Source organism: Stigmatopora nigra, chromosome 5, assembly GCF_051989575.1.
Source record: "Stigmatopora nigra isolate UIUO_SnigA chromosome 5, RoL_Snig_1.1, whole genome shotgun sequence".
NCBI classification, from domain to species: Eukaryota; Metazoa; Chordata; class Actinopteri; order Syngnathiformes; family Syngnathidae; genus Stigmatopora; species Stigmatopora nigra.
Genome location: NC_135512.1, coordinates 8,438,799 through 8,453,188, shown reverse-complemented (window position 1 = coordinate 8,453,188; position 14,390 = coordinate 8,438,799). Strand labels below are relative to the sequence as shown.

At 41.5% G+C, this 14,390-nt stretch overlaps 2 protein-coding genes across 2 annotated transcripts; one reads left to right on the top strand and one right to left on the bottom strand.

The window, feature by feature from the left end:
• The first annotated feature begins 148 nt into the window (after positions 1-148).
• Positions 149-5,409, top strand: LOC144197194 (afadin- and alpha-actinin-binding protein-like). The gene is made up of 14 exons (XM_077717842.1): positions 149-235; positions 1,221-1,330; positions 1,519-1,670; positions 1,858-2,091; positions 2,259-2,369; positions 2,469-2,604; positions 2,679-2,754; positions 2,823-3,003; positions 3,330-3,477; positions 3,594-3,718; positions 3,785-3,958; positions 4,054-4,171; positions 4,854-4,986; positions 5,070-5,409. The coding sequence occupies exons 2-14, from the start codon at positions 1,312-1,314 to the stop codon at positions 5,197-5,199; spliced, it is 1,737 nt and encodes a 578-aa protein (XP_077573968.1). The 5' UTR covers positions 149-235; positions 1,221-1,311; the 3' UTR covers positions 5,200-5,409.
• Positions 5,410-5,900: 491 nt separating this feature from the next.
• LOC144196907 (vitellogenin-1-like) lies at positions 5,901-14,073 on the bottom strand. Its single transcript, XM_077717416.1, has 34 exons — positions 13,973-14,073; positions 13,723-13,740; positions 13,403-13,554; positions 13,066-13,317; positions 12,838-12,999; positions 12,606-12,754; positions 12,373-12,523; positions 12,127-12,284; positions 11,889-12,054; positions 11,687-11,812; positions 11,384-11,602; positions 11,025-11,242; positions 10,846-10,943; positions 10,658-10,782; positions 10,482-10,583; positions 10,283-10,402; positions 9,928-10,114; positions 9,745-9,838; positions 9,482-9,667; positions 9,274-9,412; positions 8,988-9,198; positions 8,464-8,906; positions 8,346-8,387; positions 8,206-8,274; positions 7,907-8,113; positions 7,675-7,817; positions 7,468-7,603; positions 7,268-7,391; positions 7,002-7,182; positions 6,831-6,925; positions 6,651-6,745; positions 6,402-6,567; positions 6,150-6,311; positions 5,901-6,070 (listed from the first exon to the last, which is right to left on the bottom strand). Exons 1-34 carry the CDS (start codon positions 14,010-14,012, stop codon positions 5,970-5,972), a joined length of 5,037 nt encoding a protein of 1,678 aa, XP_077573542.1. The 5' UTR covers positions 14,013-14,073; the 3' UTR covers positions 5,901-5,969.
• Between the last annotated feature and the right edge of the window lie 317 nt (positions 14,074-14,390).

The window sequence follows — 14,390 nt, the reverse complement described above, 5'->3', positions numbered from 1 at the left end:
GCGAAAGATTTGTCATATTCAGATTGCCCTATTGTGTTTGTGCATATTTCTGAATGGAGAATACTTTAAAAGGCATTTATAGCCAGAGCCAATCAGATAATTTGTTGTTACTACTCTCGGCCATAGCAACCAATCCGCGTGCTTCTCGTAAGTATGTTCTATTTTGTGGATACCAGCCTGGTGAGCGACCAGGTGACAATGAATTACTAAGGAAGAGAACATTGGCGGTTTGTAAGTATGTTATCCATCTTTCATCTTTTTTTCTGCATTTTAAACACGAAATCTAAACTTAATTTCGGCAGGAGGGGGTAGCAAATCTGGGGCGAGACCACCACCTGTTTCCCCCTTTTTTTGCACTGCTTACAACTTATAAATACGCAAGTGATGATGATCGCATCAAGATGTTATGTTACCTCATGTTTATTACCTCATATTTTAAAGTACATCATGATCATGACACGTACACGTTCACTCCCAATTAATCATCAAACTTGTTGCCTTCATCGTAAATCGGAATGATTTCACTATTGGAAATTCTAGTAAACGGCCATTTAACTGATAAGGTAAAATTAAAAGTTGCTCTTCGTAGTTATGATGGCATGTAATCATGTTTTTTCCCTTGGGATCAATTAATATTGCAAAATGTCACGTAAAAGCATTGCAATTATTTGATTCATGATCCTCTTTTTGCTTAAAATAACCGCTGAAAAACAGAATACTGAGATAACGTGCTATATTTAATGAATGGGAATTATTGAGTGTGTTGCAAAGAGGATAAATCTGCACCCTGCCTGTCTGGGATTATCTTGATCAACTAATCCTAAAAGCATTTAGATAAAATGCTGTTTACAACTCGTGAGCTGTTAAGAAAAACACCTGTAGTAACACTCCTCTCTGTAAATAACAATAATATCGAGAAAAATGATTCATAGTTCCCAAAAATATTTGAATAACATTCATTTATCCCATTAAAATGGGATTATTCTATCTTCTGCAGATCTGTGAAACACAGTATGATGGTCTGTATTAACATGTGCATTTAACATTTTCCCACTGTTTCAAGCCAAAAAGGCATTAAAGGTATTATAATTGGGCAGTCGGGGGAAAAAATGAGTGCTTTCTTCCCTCTGTCACCTTCACCCTGTTTTTGTGTTCTTATGCATGGTCTTGTAATCCGGACTACACTGTGCTGCCACTGCTAATCTGAAAATCTATTTCAGGAGCTGACTGCATTGGAGCATACTGGAACACCATATGTGAGCAAATGTATGTGTAGTGGATGTTTAAAATTTCACAAAGTCCACTTTAACCATGCCAGAATCTTCATTAGGTGAGTTCAAGGTGAAAACATTGTAATGACACATTAAAAACAGTCCTCACTATTTGGAGAATTTGCTATGAAAAAGAGAAAATAATGGTTTCATTTTAAAAGTGCACTGATTACTTTCTGAAAAATGCTTACCTTTTAATTTTTGTCATTTTTGCTGCGCCTAATTACAAAAAAAAACTCTTCCTCAGATGTCAAGGACGTTTGCAGCAGTTCTGTCAAATGTCCAACACCCTCTCAAACGGGCCACATGAACCATTCACCACTCCACATTAACTCCTACATGCTCACAAACTTCTGCACTGAGGACAACGTGGAAGAATGTGTGGAACAAATCAACCAGGTTGGTGACTAAAAACCACAATTTGGACAAAAAGACAGAATCCAGTAGTCTTCTCATTGTAGCTAATAACCAAATGTCGTAATATTCTTTACATTAACCAGTCCACCTTTTGCAATTTTGTAAGAATAACTACAGACAATTTACTTTTATTACCTTACAGTGTTAAAATCATTCATTTTTTTTACAGGAATTGTTATCACTGGGTCTTTCTCCGGTTTGGACGAAGCTCGATGGCAATTCACAGGTTTGGATGCAGTCAGGTAGCAACTTGGATGGGAATATCATCTCTGTGCTCAACGTCATGTACGAACTACTACAACTGCACCGCAAGGGCTCCCAAACCCTGGAGAACTTGGAGCAAGAGCATCTGAAGTCTACCAAAAATGTGGACTCCCTGCAGCTTACCAGGACACGGCTAAAGGTTGTTTCTCCGCCCATTTGTGTGTTAGGTGTGTAGACAAAGTAAAAAAATAGCTAGGAGGATTTTTGTTCTCTCAGTTCATACGTACTGTGCTGTAGTGGATCATGATGGAATTTGCAAAATAGTTCATTTTGTGGTAAACTCTGGATTCCATGTTCTTTATACAGGAGCAGCTCGAAATTGCCAAAAGAGAGAACACTGGACTTTTTGAACGGGAAAGGCAGCATCAGCTGAAAGTCAAAAGCTTGCAGAACTCTCTGAAAAATGAAAAGGAAGAGGTGATTTAACACTGACTAATATCTGTTTATAAAACTATCTATATCTGTCTATCTATGGGCGCACTTTACAATATAGAAGTAACAACACTTTTGTTCCAGATTCACAAGATGCAGAACATTATCTCTAGCCGAGCCAGCCAGTACAATCACGAGATGAAGAGGAAAGAGCGAGAGTTTAACAAACTGAAGGAGAACCTGAATCAGCTCCTGGGTGATAAAAAGGAGAAGAGACTTGGTTAGATCCCCTATCTTACACCATCATTGTCCAACTAACCGAATGTATCAAAACTAACCTTTTTCTGAATTTAGCCATCGACATAGCAAACAAACTAGGAAGAGCAGATGGGAAAAGAAGCCTGTGGAAGACTGAGAAGACAGAAGCAAAGTAATTCATATTCGGAACACAAAACAAACCAAAAGCTTGTTTGTGATTAATTTTGTGCTTGAACGCAGGCACGAGGGGGAGATGTACAAAACTCTGCTCACGGACTACGAGAGCACGCAGAGGGAGCTACTGCTGGAAAATGCAGAGTTGAGAAAAGTTTTGAAACAGATGAAAAAAGACATGGTGGTCATTCTCAGTTCCAGAAAGTCAATTGCCAAAGGAGACAAACAGGACAACGGTGCCATAGAAGTAGGTGGAATGCAAATAGCACACTCGCTGTCATCATGCACAACCAATCCAGGCCTAATTCAGTATTCATGGCAATTAATATCCAAGCGAATTAGAACTGGGAAAGTTAGCAATGATCATTTACTGGCGGCCAATGGGTTAGGCACATACCACAGAATATTTTATTTTTATATATACCGTTTATACTGCCAGTTTGTTTTGTGTTGATGCTCAGTTGTGTTTACATTGTGTTTAGCAAGTGCCTCATTACATGAACATACTTGAAGTTGTGGGAATGATGCAATAAATTAAAATATGCTTATTTATTTATCTTTCTGTTCATCCAGATTGAATCTAATGAAGAGGAAGAAGTGCTCGATCCTGCTAAGGAGACCTCGGAACTGTTTAGTGTTCACACTCGAGAGAAGCTGACTAATAGTGTTCGACGGCAGTGGAGAAGACTAAAAAATCACGTTGAAAAGCTGGACCACCGAGGTAGTCCCACTCCTCTTTATTAAATTATTTTGGGGGGAACTATATTCACATGAAGAATTACGATAGGACCTTGTACTATGAATTCTAAAAATAGAACTGTACTTGCTTGCCATTAGTTTCGACAGATGAAAGTGAAGACGCCGAGCCCATTTCCCGAGGAAAATCAAAAGAAATGGGCAAACTAAAGCTCGAGGTGCGGCAATGTCAAGACTACATTTTGAAACAACAACACCTCCTGCAGGTTCGAAACAATATTGTATGTAAATGTGTGTTGGAAGATTAACAAATAGATGAATGAATGCAACAGAAGCTAAGTTCTCAGTGTGAGGAGGAGGAGACTTCCGCCGGGCTGGGCGACTCCCACATTTCCAGAGAAAAGGATCGTCTCCGGGACGAGTGGAAGATCCTGGAGGAACAGAGGAAGAACTTTGAGAGGGAGAGGAGGAACTTTACCGAGGCAGCAATTCGACTGAGCCAAGAGGTGAGTGTAATGGATAACCCAGAAAGCAGCATGGTGGACCAAGTTGATGCTGACACTACTAGTGTAATGACATTTTCTTTATCTTTTGCTCCCAGAGAAAAACTTTTGAGGAAGATCGCGCCATGTGGCTCAAACACCAGTTTTCAAATTTGAGCCCTTTTGCCGGCTCCAAGAAACCAAAGAGGTCAAAGTCACAATGCACCCTTCAAATATGTGAGTGTCTTATTTCTCTTTTTCCATCTAGAGCTACCAAACATTAATATAACACTTTTTTTCATTGGGCTGGGTATGAAATTAATAAAAATCTGTCAGGTTATTTTCTGGTTGGTTAAGCACACGTGGGCATCGTAAATAGACAATGGCAACAATTAGAACATTTTAATTGTATAAATGTTCAACTTTATATTAAGCTGTGATGTAACTAATGTGTTCCTTTTAATTTTTTTGAGAGCAGAGGAAATGTTACAGTTTGATATTTAATTTTCACTAGCACGAATGCGAATGCGACATTTTAGGAAATCCAATGTATTATTTTGGGGGAAAAATTTCATCCAAATATTTAAAACATTTATTCATCCTGGCCATGGGAAGCTGGGATGGGATCCAGCACCCCCACAAGAGAATAATCCATACAGAAGAATGTATTTATATTTGGTCAGGTGACAAATATTTCACAGTTCAAAATACAGCCAATGTAAAGTTTTGTATTTTACTCAAAAGGCATCTTGGCCTCAGAAGCTTCATGCATCTGCAGAATTTCCAAAAATGGAACTTCATGCAGTTTTATTAAGTACCTTTTCATTCAAGATTGATTCTCAGGCTCAATTTTCTTAGAGGGGTTCAAAAAGAAACTTTTTAGTGAGAAAGAATCAATATGATTCCTTCATCTTTGCAGCAACTGAAAGCAAGCCCAGTAGAGCATCACTTCCAGAAAAGCCCTTGGCCTCTCCCACCCCGGCAAGCACACCAAGCCTATCACCCTCTTCATCTGACCGCCTCCACAAATTAAACCTTATCTGTGAAAGCGGGTACATATTTCTATACCCTTCTCTACATTCTGATCCTTGTGTTCATGTTGGAATGGCCCTAAATGGCTGTCTGTGACTTTCAGCTCGACCAAAGCAAATCGGAGTGAAGATGCGGGAGATGCCAGCTTTTTGGTGGAACAGCACAATTGTTGGATAAGCGGGGACGACCACAGCAGCTTTAAGCTCGGTCGGGACAAGAACGGGTCACTTTAAACAGTTGATGGTTCAAGATCAATGTCCATGCATTGAAGTGCAGACCAAATACTTTCAGACTTCCAGGATTGTCGTAATATTGGTTGCCTATCTGTGGAATTTGACTTGTTTTCTATGGAGATATACAAGGAATTGCATTTCATATCTTCATGTTTACCTATTCTATAAAGGTTCTCACTCCCAAGGAGGTTTGCAATACAAAAAGGAGAATGTTTCGTTTCAACATGTGGGTTTGAGACTATTGAATGGTTGATAATGTAGTAGTATTGATAATGTAGTAGTATTTCCATAGTGAATTATAGAATTAATTGATTTGTTTTAAGTTTCACCTACTGCAAATTAAGGATTAAACCCATTAGACTTGTGGATATGAAAGGTTTCTTTTGTTATATGTGCCGGCTGAGGCTTGCTTTTGACACTCAAAATAAATGTTTAAAATCTACTGCAGCATGTTTAAAATGCTTTGATGTGCGATTTATTATCCTTTCTTGGAAAGGGTAAATAGCCATTAAAGTAAGAAGGTGTCATTTTAATTGGAGGATGGCCCTTTTGGGATGGTAAAGCCAATAACCAGAATGCTTTGAATCCCCTTGAATGCTTTGAGACCAGAATGCTTTGAGGCCCCTTTAGTTGATTTTTTTTCCTGGACAGTTTCCCTCCTAGATGTTTGCAGTTAAATAAACACTAATACACTGTTAGGGTCGTTTTGAGATGCAGTTTATTTAATGTTTCATTCAAAACGTTGAGACAAAGTGACAGGGTAAATGATCTTAAGCACACTGAGAATTGCAGCTGCAAGCAAGATGGGCTTGGGTGGTTTCCCTCACATCCACACTGAAGTTGTAGAAGTCTTTGGGAATCACGGTGTCGTCTGAACATATGCAAAAAAAGGGGGTTACGTGAGAAACTGATTATGTTCTCAACCAGGAGTGGTTTGTTCAGGCACTCACCGCTGGCACGGCAGTGGAAACCAACGGTGACGGCGGTGGTCTTCACTGGGAGACAGCCGGGCAGACAGCGGAGCACTGGCTCAACAGAGAAACATTTGGAGTCCTGTCCTTGGACGTTCATCTTCTTCTCCAATGGCACAGACTCGAGCTTCACACGACACTCTAAAAGAATAATGGTGAAAGTCAGTTCTTGCATTGTATTTGTTTTGGGGTTAATGCAAATTGCTTTTAGCTAGATGTTATTCATCTGACCTGTGTTGTCCCGGCAGCTTTCAGCAGGCAAAACCCAAGAGTGAGCAAAGCTGATGGGGCTCTTGGTCACACGTCCGTTGGAGGTACGGAATTCCTGTCTGACCTCACCGTCAGCCTTTCCACAGAGTCCACAGGTTTGTCCTTTAATCCAGTCAGCAACTTTGATCTGCATGGAAACATAGAATCAATCATTCAATCTAAATAGGGTCAAATAGATAGATAGTGATCACGATGTAAAAATGAACTTACCTTCCAGGAAGTGATGTCATAGTAGACCTCATGAAGTCCCAGGGTTGGTGCGTAGACAGAGATACCATTTTGGGTTTGTTTGATCTCGATTTTAACTGGGGAAATAACATTTCTTAGTGAGGACATTTCAAAGTATTCTGCGTAACGGCACTGTTACAATTTTAAGAAATAATGAGTAACCTGTTGGGTGGCGATATGGCAGATTGCTGGGGAGAATCTCCCTTCCGTTCACCTTCACAACTACATCAGAGCCCCTCGTGGATAGGTCGATGTCACTGAGAAAGTCAATGTAATTCATATTTTTTTGCAACACAATAACTCATAGCACTACTTATTCATCCTGTAACTCACATTTCAGCCACTTTAACGTTGAGATGGTTGTGCACATTATCCTCTTTCCTCAACAAGACCATGAATTTCATCTCCTCACTGCAGTCCTGAGCCAAAACTTGGTAGCAGTTTTGGGGGATCTCGTTCTGGTACTTCCTGTTGTTGAACGTGACCAATTGGTCTTTGGTGTAGCTACATTCAGCTGAACGTTAGACAAGAGGAAGATGAGTTAATAACATGGAAATGTCATGCACGTCATAAGTGTTCCTTTAAGAGCTGCGTTCAACCTGCGCCGGCCTTAGAGATGAAATAACGGATTTTGTCAGCCACTTCTTCAAAGGGTGTCAGTCCTGTGATCGCATCCAGAGGCAGGGCAAGGGGGATGCGCAAAGCCAGTTTGTAGATACTGCGCTGTAAACGGAGTAGGAGAATTGTTAGGAATCGGAGCTTAAGAGAAATCAATGCAAATCCAATGTATTATTCATACTGTTGGTGTCTTGAAAATCAAATCCAATGTCCTCTCAGATGTGGCAGCCACTGTGAATGAGACCTGATTGGCGCTGTTGACGGCCTTTCCTCGGATGAAGCGGTCGAGCACGTAAGTGGGAATGTAATCGTAAGCCCTGGAAGAGAAGATTTTGTTGAGCAAAATATGTTCAACGGCTTTTTGTAAGTGGAAAATTAGTTTGCATACTTCTGTGCGTAACGTCTGACTTCAGATGGGAGTCGAGTCCAGGCCATTCTAAGGCGAGCTGCTGGGCTTTGTCCAAGGAGACCAGTCTCAGCTGTGATGTTCATGTCATACTGTCTGCAGGCCTGTCCCCATGCAATTTTGGCCTTTTGAGGAATAAAGGTTTGCATGTAGTTATTGATAAAGGCATTATCTACCATTGAAAATGGATAATGCAAGACAAGGGTCTTCTTACTGTAACTTTGTGCTTGCTGAGCAAAACACCATCAGCACAGAGCCTCCAGTTGTTTTCGCTAGCCAGAACAGCCAGGACCAATTGGACGCGAGCATTAGCCTTGTCTGCGTAGCCAGTGATTTGGTATCCCTGGAGTTTGCTGTCAGTCCTCACAGCTTGGAGGATGACAGTGAATGCAGGAGTAGTTTGGGCAGCAAGGAGTTGGTTCTTGTTGGGAGAGAAACAGAAAAGTGGAAGTATTTAGCCTGATGGTGGAGGTAGGAAGGCTCAAAACAAAGGTTATTATATAACCGATATACCTTGCTGTAGATGGCCTCAAAACTGGAACCGCTGCTTCTGCTCTTGTGAGATGATGAGGTAGGTTGAGACTGTAAAAACACATTTTCTTAGAATTCAAATGCACCGCTGTTGATTGGTATAGACACAAGAGTATACATACCTTCTTGTGGTTCCTCTCAAAGGTGCGCGCATAGTTAATTCTCTGTGAAGAAGAAGGAAACATTAGTGAGATTGCCCAATCAAATTAAAAAAAAAAAGTGGGTCTTAGCGAGCCTTACCTTTGAGACGGGACGGCTGGAACGAGAAGAACGAGAGCTAGCGCTGAAGAGGGACTCCAAACTAGATGCAGAGCTGCTTTGGGCCAGTCCGCTGTGCCTGCTGCTGCGTCTGCTGCTGCTGCTGCGTTTGCTGCTGCGTTTGCTGCTGCTGCTGCTACTGCTGCTGCTGCGTTTTCTGCCGCTCACGCTGTGGCTGCGACTGCTGCTGCTGCTGCTGCGGCGGCTGCTGCTAGACGAGGATGAGGATGAGGATGAAGATGAGGATGAGGATGACTTGCTTGAAGAGGATGAGGTGCCGTTGAGAAGTCTCTTGAGCTTCATCAACACTGGTCTTCCTTCAAGGATTTCTTCTTCATCCAGAGTGATCTTTTTGATGATCTTGTCCAAAGCCTTGGGTCCAACTTGAACCAACATCTCCAGTCTTTCAATGGATTCTTCTTCATCTGCAATTACATTAGATTAGACAGTGGTTTTGGGTGATTTGTTCAAAGTGGACTGGATACTTTGAGAATTGTATGACATACTTCGCTTCAGTGACAAAGAGACAGAGTGACTTCCAAGCATTTTGTACAGAGGAATGTCTCTGACAAAAGCAGCGTTGTCTGTGGCCACCCTGAAACAGCCTTTTAGTCCAGAGCCATAGGCTTGGAAACAGTATTTTTTGGAAAATGCTCTGCTCCTGATGGGTTGGAAATCTGCTGGCATATCATCCTGAACGATCTCTGAAGAAATGGGCTATTAAAAGGAAAAAGAGGTCAATCTATGTCTTGTAGTACATGTGTGTTTTCTGCCTTATATTTGAAAGCTCACCAGACTGACAGAACTGGAAGAACTTCTTGAAACAAGCATCTGCTTTGAAGATGGCTTCAGGAATTTTGTAGGGACGAGAGGGGTGATTTTGGGATTAGGAATGTCTTCAATGTTTCTCACCAACGCAACGCTCACAACCCTACAAAAGGATCAAATTCTAGGTTATGTTACCCCTCTCAAACTGAAAACATTGAATGTTAGATCATACTCAATAGCTGTGACGTTTTCAGGTGCAGAAACGGGCAGAGCCGAAATCTTAAAGAGACCCTCATTGATGTCAACTCTTGCTTTAATGGAGGCTGGGACAACAGCGTTGAGCTTGGCTTTGGAGAACAGGGCAGCCTGGATAACGGCAGTGTTAACTCCCATCACGGCAAACATGTTCACAGCGACACTAGAATGAGAAGATGTGGTTAAAATATTAAAATTCAAAGGATGATGTTTGACTTTACGGTTAGACTTTTTAAACACCTTGGTTTAATCTCAGCCACAAGCTCCATGTTGGTCTTCAAGAGATGGCGGAACTGGATGGGTTCTGGCAGAGCTGGTGTCATGGTTGCCTTGACTAGCAGAGAGTACAATCATTTTTACGCATGTCAGAATATAAAATGCATCTACATTTCTGGCTACTGTTGTTTGGATGGCAGTGCTAACCTTTAACGGCCGCAGTAGTCACAGCAGCAGTGTAAAGGCCAAGCTCCATTGGGAATCCACTAGCCGTTGGCAAGATGCGTCTTACTTCATTAGCCAGGACTGGCTTAGCAATATGGAATGTGGCTCCAGCCACCAGTGCTTTGATAGCATCTCTACCGAGGTCTTGAATGGTTGAAAGACTGGCCATCTAAGGGGAAATAATGCAAAGACATTGTGAAATGGTATCACAGTTTAGATTTCTACCAAAGCTGCCCACCCCTTAATTACTGTTAAGTGTGTTACAAGCTTGTAACATGGTACTACCACAGATTGCAAAAGGTCAATTTATGTTGATCCTTGACATATTTTACTCTACCGCAGTGGCTTGCTTGATCAACTCAGGGGTGATGTCGCCGAAAGCAACTTCTTGTCCTAAGATCTTGAAATAGATGGAAGCCAGAGGTTTGCTGTTGGGCATGGCCCTCCATTCAGACAGCTGAAACAACAACGAAAGAAAAAAAATAACCCTATTAGAACCGTCACATGTTGAGATCATGATTTCTGAATGACCTTACAGCTTTAATGACACGCCTCATCTTGGTTATCCTGTTCACGTCATCAGCGAGTACATCACTTTTCATCAAAGCCTCCTGAAGTCCCTCAGTTCTCACTCCAACCTAGCAAATGATTGACAATGTCAGGCAGACATTTTCCACTATTTATCCAAAGTTAAGGGACTTTAAAATGTTACCTCCAAGACATCGGCAGCAGCTCCAGCAATGTAGGCACTAGTCTTAGCCACAACGGTTCTTGGGAAAATGGTAGCAGCATCATTGATGTAGAAAGTACTGGCAGCAGCACCAAGCATCAAAGAACCTAAACAGAAACATTAGTTAATGACAATAAGGACAATGTCGGAATGGAAAATAATGCTCTTACTGCTGTATACGTCCATCTGAACAGCTCTGCTAAAGCGGAGGCTCAGTCTTTCCAATTTGCGGCTCAAGATTTTGACTGCAACGTTGCAAGCAGCGGCACTGCAATTAAATATTGCTAAAAATTAATTTCAGGATGATAGATTTGACCATAAACATTGTGAGTCTTGAGCGGGACTTTACATGGAAGCATGGGTCGGGACGGTGCTTCTGGTCAGGGACTTCATGTGAGAGTAGGTGAAGCTGGCCACCTGCAAGTTCTCCTCCATCTTCACAAGGTTGGCAAGACTGGTAATTAAGCCCACTGGTGGCCGTGTCTCGAAGATAACGATGCACGCTAGCATGCGAAGCTCAGGGTGAAGAGCCTTGTCCATATAGAGCTGAAGAGCCAGTTCCTGAACCTAATTTAAGGAAGAAATTCTTAGTCAAGACGTGTTATCTTTTGGATAATAACAATGCCACTTTAAAATTTCATTTCAGCCTGGAAGTATTCAACGGTTTGTGAAAGATTAGCTCACTGTCTGCACAGAATTGCAAATTACCATTCTTGGTTCCTTCTTGGCAATGTTCCTCAAAGCCATGATTGCCTCAGCGTGAACTCTGGTGGGCAGGCTTCTGGCTGGTGTGCCATGAATGGGAAGGACCTTTGTGATGGGCTTAATGCTCATGGGATGGCCAGCGTTACTCAGAACCTTCAAAACGGAAATGATCTGACGTGTGTCGCTCTTGGTGATTGCTTCCGCGAGAAGGGTGTGGATAGGCTGTTGGAGAGAGGGATAGTATTGAAATGCCTTAAAAATGGAAAACTAAACACAAAGGTAGTGCTTTGCTTCAGGACTTTTTACCTTAATGATTTCAACGGGGCAGACGGCCTTATCGACACAGTACTTTGAAATCATTGTACCATAGCCGAGCAGGACAATCTCAGACAGAACTGGGTTTTTCTTGACTTTGCTGCTTGCTGACAAGCTCTAAAAAAGACACATCGTCAAATGTTTTATCTTCAATCAACTTCAAAAGTTCTTTATGGGAAGTAGCTTTACTCACTTCAATCATCTGAATGGTCTCAGTGCTGGCTGTCACGGTGTAAAGGGTTGCAAGGAAAGCTTGAGGAATCTCCAGATTGGTGAGCTCATCAGACTCGTATTTCTGAATGATGAATTTCAGAACAACAGGGGTTCCAGCGGAGGGAATTGCGTCCAAGATCCATTGCCTGAGAGTGGAAGAGGGTCATTTAAACTTTGAATCTTTTTTTTCAACTCCGAAATGTTGATGGAAATGTTACCTGTAGGCGGGTTTAGACTTGTACTGACTCCAGAGCATTTGCACATCTTCCAATTTGGCCATACGGATGAGTTGGACGAGCTCCAAAAATTTAAGAGGGGCATCCTCATGGACTCGCTCCACATTGTGGGTGATCAGATGGTTTAGAATCTCAACAACCTGCAAAGAAATAAAAGTGTATATTGATGGAAATGCCCCCTTCCTCTTCTGGACATCGGTGACCTCCCAAATAATTCGAACTAGATACCTGAGACTGAATGTTGGTGATCTTCACCAGCTGAATAGGTGCTTGCAGCAATTCAGTGGAGAATTCATACTTGACAGATCCACGTGGACGATACTCAGCCCGCACTGGTTTCAAGGGGCTATTCTGGACTTCGACGAAAACAAAACGTTGCCTAGGAAGTAATAAGAAAAAGAGGATTTAACTTTTTGATCACCTCTTGAATTTGACCTAGCTCTTATTCTCCATTTTCATACTTGGTTTCCATTTGAGCAGCTCCATTCATCTCGGAGAAAGGTGTGAACTCAATGAGCTCATTGACGGATGCTTCCAAGATCATGATACCGTTGGGGACTGTCTTCAGAACGTAGTTGTAAGCAGTTGCACCTTTCAGGTTCTTAGAATCCTGGAAAATCAACAGTAACGTTAGCCTGCCGCTATCTCTCCTTCCATTATTCAATTCCATGCAAAGAGTCATCATGGAATTACCCGCTGACACTTGGGACATGTCTCAGTATAGGCCAACCCGATGTCCTTCATGATCCTTTCCTGACAATGGTTCAGATCTCTGGTCTTTGTCAGGAGGATACGTTCAGCCTTCTCATCTTCAGTGATGGCGTAGAAGGTCTTGCACACACCCTGAGCTCCAGCCTTAAGAGAAAAGGGAATGTTTTCAGAATTTGTGGCGATGGAGCCGTATGCAAAACATTTGTTTACCTCCTGCATCTCATAGACATTCTGTGTCTTCTTCACGTTGAGCTGCAGGACATTCAGGATACCTCTATAGATGTTCAGCACCAGGACTGGGACTCCCTCAGGTGCGAACATTTTTCCGACAACACCATTGGAGTACTCAAACTTGATGGGGATCATCAGCTGAGACGCCAGGACCGAAGTCAACTTGGGGGCCGGGGTGAAAGTATCCTTGGGCCAAACATCGCTGTACTCGAAGAACTCTGGTTCTTCCAGCTAGAATGTCATGGGGGAGACTTTGTTAATCATGGTTCTTTTCTCACTTAGGTCTTGCATGACTACCTAGATGGAGCTACTTCACCTTCAGCATGAACACACTTGGTTCAACGGCGCTGATGAGAACTTTGCTTCTCACTTTGAGTCCAGCTCTCGCCAACCCTTCCTCCGGTAGACCGCCCAGGAGCAGTGTCTCATATTTGTACACGTAAGTCTTACCAACGGTAAATTCGGGGGCTTGAAAAGCAAAATTGTCAATCACAACGTGAACAGATTACCAATGAAAATACGTTTATGCAAAACAGGACAAAATGAACTTTTCTGTGTTAAAAAAACACCAACTAATTATTCTAAGACATGCACAATCAATGTTTTTTTTTTATAAAAGTCTATATTTAAACTTACCGAATTGATGTTGACAGGCTAAAAGGAATAAAAAAGGACTGGCATTACTAATAACATCAGAATTTAAAAAAGAATAATTTTGCAGGCTATACTTTCAAATGAAAAAAAAAACTAATAGTAGTTACTTTGTCAAAGTTAGCAGTTTTAGCAACATTCAAAAACAACTCTATAGTAAAATATTAGCTGATAAAATGTGAATAGTAGAAAAAAGACGGATAAAATCTTCAAAGTCAATGAGAGAAAGACTTACCCGCAAGGGCCAGAGTCAGGGCAAGCACAACCACTCTCATGGCTGGTGGGTCGTACCTTTCAGCACTAGGAACCCAGCTTTTATAGGAAAAAACTGGACTGCCCAGTTATTTACTTGGTCAAAGTCAAGCATCATTTGTAAATACTTGCTCTTTCTTGATTCTGAGCCAGTAAAAAAAATACTTGCAATAATGTGTATACATTAGTTAAAAGGATTTATGCCATTGCCTGATTATTAGTGATGAGTTTTTCAATAAGTAGCTTTTTCATTATTTTTAATGGAAATTATATTATAAGTTGTGTAAGAGCTAAAGACTGAATGTATTTCTGTATTTGCATTGAATAATTACCCTCGTTCAGTGTATTATAATGCTCGAGAGTTATGTAGAAGTGAACATGATCTTTTACAGTCAGTATAT